Source organism: Myotis nattereri (genome assembly GCF_964212035.1).
Source record: "Myotis nattereri genome assembly, chromosome: 2".
Classification (NCBI taxonomy): Eukaryota; Metazoa; Chordata; class Mammalia; order Chiroptera; family Vespertilionidae; genus Myotis; species Myotis nattereri.
Window position 1 is genome coordinate 196,012,032 of NC_138076.1, and position 6,557 is coordinate 196,018,588.

At 54.8% G+C, this 6,557-nt stretch overlaps 1 protein-coding gene across 1 annotated transcript; it reads right to left on the reverse strand.

The window, feature by feature from the left end:
• Positions 1-1,720: 1,720 nt before the first annotated feature.
• KCNA5 (potassium voltage-gated channel subfamily A member 5) lies at positions 1,721-3,532 on the reverse strand (the record flags this gene model as incomplete). The annotated part of the gene is made up of 1 exon (XM_081083280.1): positions 1,721-3,532. The coding sequence occupies one exon, from the start codon at positions 3,530-3,532 to the stop codon at positions 1,721-1,723; it is 1,812 nt and encodes a 603-aa protein (XP_080939406.1).
• Between the last annotated feature and the right edge of the window lie 3,025 nt (positions 3,533-6,557).

Here is a 6,557-nt window from a genome sequence, read left to right on the forward strand (position 1 = left end):
CAGTTCCCAGACATCAATTTAGCGGATCCTCCCTCGCCCCGCAGAGACCTGGATGCACCCTCACAACTAGCCATAGGCTCACTGTGGTCGTGGGGGAGGTATGACTGTGGACCACCAGCCTCCCTGGTGACCATGTGAGACAACCAGGCTTTGGATAACTCAGCAGAACAAGCAACAGCAGGAATTCAGAGCCCCCACGGGAATAGCTAATCCCAGAGAGAAATTTTAGCCAGTGTTATACCTGCTGTGATGTTTTTCCACAAGCATCCAGTGAAAAGGAAGCAAAGAGATTCGTTCTGGGTTTAGGGAATACTCCAGACACGGGAGAAACCAGCCTTTACTGAGGACAAGCAAATCCTCCCACTTGGCCTCTGGCTGCCTCCATCCATCAAAGGGCAGTGCATTCTCCTCTGTCCATCAGGGTTGGCAGGGAGAGTATAGCAGGTGCTGCTTCCCTCCCTCCCTCCCTCCCTCCCTCCCTCTGTGACCTTCACTCCAGGGCCTCATTTGTGAACGGGCTTCATGTCTGAGAATTGGGCCTGTTTCCCAGGGCTGCTGAGAACCATGGTAAGGACGGCTTAAAACCTGCAGACAAAGGAGAGTTCAGAATCCAGCAGCGGGAGACCACAGCAGGTGTGGGGGGAGATGCGGAGGGGGGTCCTGGTCACCCTCTGCCTTTAGCTCCATCCCACTCCATGCTGATGGCTGGGTCTCATACCAACATGTTACAGGGGGTCCGTGCCATCGAAGGCTTGAGACAAACAGAATTTACTCTTCTATGAGTAAATATGTTGATGATCAAATCATTAGGATTCCCAGTTTTCTTCCCCAGTCAAGGTGGCATTTGCTCTGACTCCAAAACCAGAAACAGTAACAGGCTTTTTTTAATTATTTAAAAAAAAAAAAAGCATCAGCTGTAGAAAACTAATACTTGCCTCAACAAAGTAACATTTTATTTCCTGGGGTAAAAACAAAGAGAATGAATTGTCAGAAGTCTTCCTCCAACATCATTAACATGCTTTTCGAAGGAAGTTATAAGAATTGTTTAAGGCGCACACAAAAAAGTCAGACTTGCCTTTCTTCCAGAACATTCCCTGCCCTAGATGCACAGCACCGATACCACATCCCAGAAAAGAGAGAGGCTTACAGACACAGGAACCAGACCTTGCACCCAGGGTCTCTGACTCTACGTTTCACAGAAAAACATCACAGTAACTCTCTCTTCCACAAAGACAACATATGTCCAGAAAAATATATCCAAAATATCTTCATCTGAACTACAGTACAAAAACCCACTTGCCAGCCATAAAAATATTTCCCCCTATACACAAATACAATCATATGTAAAGCAAATGTGGAACACATGGATGGGGGGGAGGGGAAAGGTTATAAAATCCCTTGGGATCTGGGCTATTTAAAGTCATTTTTGTTTGGGTTATTCCTCTGCTGGGTATAGGAAACTGGCTACAAATACATCCATCTCATGGCGCTCACCATTTTAACAGCTCTTGCGTCATGGAATGTGGTACTTTTTAAAAATAGGCGACCCTTGGTGTCATGGAAAGAAGAGGAAAAGCGGGGGGATCCAGGGAAAGAGGGAGGGAGGGCAGGAGCCAAAGGAACAGGGGCAGACTTGGGTAATGGGGTGGGTTTGAAATACTCTGTGGTATAATGTAGATGCCCAGACTCGGGAGGCTTCAGCTGTCCCACCAGAACCCCCTTACAAATCTGTCTCCCGGCTGGTGTCCAGGCAGAGGGCATACAGGGACCTCCGCAAGTCCACATTGCTCTTGGCCTTGAGGTTACACTTCTCTAGAGGGCAGCTGCCCCCTCGGGCCCCCTCCGCATTCTCCAGGGACCCCTTGCAGAAGGACCCCTTGTTCCAGCTGGCCTTCCGCTGGCCTCTGCCGTCCAGCCCTGTCCCCTGGCTCTGGCTGCCCTGCTCCTCCTTCAGGGCGGCCAGCTCCTCGTGGCGGTCCGACTCCCGGTGGTCCGTCTCCCGGTGGTAGAAGTAGTTGAAGTTGGAGACAATGACGGGCACCGGCAGGGCGATGGTGAGGACCCCAGCGATGGCGCACAGTGAGCCCACGATCTTGCCCCCCACGGTGACAGGCCGCATGTCCCCGTAGCCCACCGTGGTCATGGTGACGACCGCCCACCAGAAGGCATCGGGGATGCTGGAGAAGTGGGTGTGCTGGTTGTCCGCCTCTGCGAAGTAGACGGCGCTGGAGAAGAGGATGACTCCGATGAAGAGGAAGAAGATGAGCAGGCCCAGCTCCCGCATGGAGGCCTGCAGGGTCTTGCCCAGGATCTGCAGCCCCTTGGAGTGGCGGGAGAGCTTGAAGATGCGGAACACGCGGACCAGGCGGATCACTCTGAGGATGGCCAGGGACATGGCCTGCTGCCCGTTCTGGCCGCCCCCCGGCTGCGGCTCCGCCAGCTCGGTGCCCAAGGTGATGAAGTAGGGGAAGATGGCCACCACATCGATGACATTCATGATGTTCCGACAGAAGTCGGCCTTGCTGGGGCAGGCCAGGAAGCGCACCAGCAGCTCGAAGGTGAACCAGATGACGCACGTGGTCTCGACAATGAAGAAGGGGTCGGCCAGGGTCCTGGGCAGGAGAGGCGCCACCGTGGGGCCAGAGGAGGGCGCCCCGGCCCCGCTGCCATTGGCCCCCCGCGCCGGCCCCGAGGGCGGGTGGGGCGCCGGGGGGTGGCGGAGCAGCTCCCGCTCGTCCCTGAACTCGGGCAGGGTCTCCAGGCAGAAGGTGATGATAGAGATGAGGATGACCAAGACCGAGACGATGGCGACGGCCCGCGCGGACCCCGAGCTCTCTGGATATTCAAAGATAAGCCACACCTGGCGCTGGAACTGGCTGCGGGGCAGGGGTTTCTCCTCTTCTTTAATGAAGCCCTCGTCCTCCCGGAAGCGCGCCATGGCCTCGTCCCCCAGCTGGTAGAAGCGAATTTCGTCGGCGAACACGTCCAAGGAGACGTTGACCGGCCTGCGCAGCCGGCCCCCCGACTGGTAGTAGTAAAGGATGCCGTCGAAGCTGGGCCGGTTGCGGTCGAAGAAGTACTCGTTGCGCAGGGGGTCGAAGTAGCGCAGGCGCCTGGCGGGGTCCCCCAGGAGGGTGTTGGGGAACTGCGCCAGGGTGCCCAGCTGGGTCTCGAAGCGCAGCCCCGAGATGTTGATGAGGACGCGCTGGTGGTGAAGGGCCGCCGCGCTCGGCACCGGATCCTCCGCCGCGCCCTGGGCGGGGTCGCCTTCTCCCTCCTCGTCCCCCGTCGGAACCTGTCCAGGCTGCGGCTGCTCCGGGGGCAGCCTTGGCCAAGGCCGCCCTCCCGTCTCCGCGCTCCCGGGCGCGCCGCATCCCCTGGGCGCCGGCCCTTTGGGTCCATCGCAGAGCGCAGCTGTCGAGGGGCACTGGAGCTCCCCCGCTGCGGCTTGGCCACAGCCCACCCGGTCCTCACCTCCTCCTCTGACGGTCATGGCCCCGCCGTTCTCCAGGGGCACCAGGGAGATCTCCATGGCCCTGGGGCCCGGGGCATGCTGCGCCCCTGGATCCGCTCCCGCGCCCCACTCACACCCCGCGAGAGCCTGGCATCCGGCTCCTCTCCCGCCGTCGGCTGGCGCACAGTGGGGCGGGCTGGGGTTGCTGGCGCGATCCCCTCGCTAGGTCCTGACGTCAAGAAGCCGCTGCCCAGCGCTCTGCCTTTCTCTGGGTTCTGGCAGCCCGTTACCAAGCAGCCAAAAACCTCCTTCCAGCAGATGCAACCTTCAGCCGCCCCTCCCGGCTGCACGGCGGCGCCTGGCCTCCCCTAGGCGCGCTTCCCCGCCTCCTCCCTTCCCCTCCCCTCCTCTTTCTCCGCCTCCCCTCTTGGGTACCCAGACAGCTAGCGTCTCTCCGGAGGGCGCAGCGGGGCCCTAAGCAGGGGAGGGAGGAGGGCTGAGAAGGTCGCAGCAGGGCGAGGGAGGGAGGTTGGGAGGGAGCGGGGAGGATGAACAGGTTGTGCCTAGGGCGCTGAAACTCCCAGGGCAACCAGATGAGAATAGCTCGGAATTTCAGTTCACCTGGGAGCCCGCTGAACACAGAGTGGACTGAGGGGGAATGAGTTGTCATGGGTTGAAGGGATAAATCTTTGGCTGCGTCGGAGTAAGAAAGAGGCAACAGTTCTTTTCACATTTCTGCCTTGGAGGAATAACGGTTCTCTCTTCTTTGGGAAACATTTCACCCTGGAAGGGGCGTGGCGGAGCTATGGGCCTTGAAAGATGAGATAAATAGATGATAGATGATGGATTGATAGATAGATGATTGATAGGTAGGTAGACAAATTTCCAAACCAATGCAGAAGCATGTCTCTTCCCAACTCCTAAGAAACCCACCAAGAGGTAATAGGCTGCAACCTTGCCCGGGAAAGCCCTCATCCCAGTCCAGGTGGCAGTGGCCAGCAGTGCAGTATGCCAAGGCTGCGAGTTTGATCCCTGGTCAGGGCACCTACAAAAAGCAACCCATGAATGAACAGATAAGTGGAACAGCAAATCGATGCCCCCCGCACCCTTCAAATCAATAAATAACATTTTTAAAAACACCTTAACAGGAAAGGGGAGGAGGGATGAAGAAATCCTGGTGAGAGCTGTTGCTGCCTGGTGAAGGGAGCTAGCCACTGCGTGGAGGTCCGTGTAGGGACAGTGTACGTGAGAGAACCAGACACGTTGTGGAAGTCCCCAGGGCTGAGGAACTCCCAGCAGTAGAATAATAACCAGCACATACTTTGCTCTTATGATGCACCAGGCCCAGCAACCTGTTTTGTAAGAACTAATCTTATCCTTATTTTATAGATGAGGAAACTGAAACACAGTGAGACTGACTAGCTTGCCAAGGTCATACAGGTAGAAAGTGGCAATGCTGGGATTCAAACTTAAGCAAACATCGATGGGTCTCTTGCTCCCTCCACTCCACTCTACAGAAATGTGCAATCCCCTTTCCAGATGCAAGCACTCTCTCCCCCCAACATGGGATGCCTGAGGGCTTAAGTTCCCTCCTGCAGGAGGCAAGGGATGGCTAAGATAACAGCTAAGTCCTTCTGGGTTACCGCACTGGGCTATCTGCCCCTGCCCCAGCTCCCGCAGGGTTTCTGTGGGCATCTATAGCCAAGGGAGAGATCTTTCAGGCAATTCTGACAGTTCCAGATGTTTGTTGGTTTTAAGTTACCGTAAATTCACTGTATTTTTTAATGTCTGATTAGTTTTGTTCCTATAAGTTGTTTGGGGTTTATGTGTGTGGATGTTACAGTCTCTTATCTGCCATCTGCACAGACGGGATGTTTTGGAAACTTAGTACCAGGTGCACAAGTGTTAGTTGAAATAGCAGGGGGTGCACATACCAGGCCCATGTATGGGTTGGAGAAGTGTATGTGCATGTGGCTTTTTGAAGTGTATGTGAGAGTGGACGTGATTTCAGCAGATGGAAATGTTTTCATTGTGTGTGACTTGTGCATGTGATTGGCTGTCCTTGCAGATGTGCATGAGTGAGGAAGGGGTATGGAAGTGAAAATCAGTATGTGGAGGCATCGCTGGTTGACTGAAGGGCCTTGCACTCCCCTCCCCAGACCTCTGCCATTCCTGCTCTGTCTGCTCTGGGTTTTTATTTTCTCTGGCTCTGAGGTTGCCAGTCAGGATCAAGTCTGCCCTTGGGGATCCTGGGGCTTACTGAGCTGGCAAAGGGTGCACTCAGACCCCTGGCCTCGCTTCTTGTTTACTGACTCATGCATCTTGTAAATACAGGGACACCACATTGGTTCACAGGGCTCTTCCTGGGCTCCCGAAGGAAAAATGTTCTCTGGACCTTATCTTCCAGGGGGAGACTATTTCCTGAAGAATCAGCACAACATAAACAATCCTGGAAAAGCACATAGGCCAGGCTTCCTTTAATGTGGTAATTACTTAAATCTGCTTTCCATACATTTTTTGCTTTCGTAGATTTCCTGCAAAATTGCCTCCAGATGTCACATGTGGCAGCCATGGGTGTATACTGCTAGGGTCTCCCTTAAACAAAGAACTTACTTTTTATTTTCAAGGAGTACAGTTAGCTGACAGCCTCAGCTGGTAGTGTTAGGGGCAGAAATAGAATATTGGGGAATAGCTGTTAATTATAAGAAATACTAGAGGCCTGGTGCACGAAATTCATGCACTCAGGGGGTCCCTCAGCCCAGCCTGTGCCCTCTCACATTCAGGAGCTCTCTGGAAATGTCCAACTGACAGCTTAGGCCCGCTCCCTGTGCTCGCCAGCTGTAAGCCGGGCTTCTGGCTGAGCGGCGCTCCCCCTGTGGGACCGCACTGACCACCAGGGGGTAGCTCCTACATTGAGTGTCTGCCCCCTAGTGGTCAGTGCACATCATAGCAACCAGTCATTCTGCCGTTCTGTCGATTTACATATTAGCCTTTTATTATATAGGATTTATCGTTTTCTGTTAACAGTGATTGTTTTGTTCTGATTAAAGAAAGCACATTCTAACCAGGCTGAGAGTTTCATACCCCTGGGACCTGGGAGTCA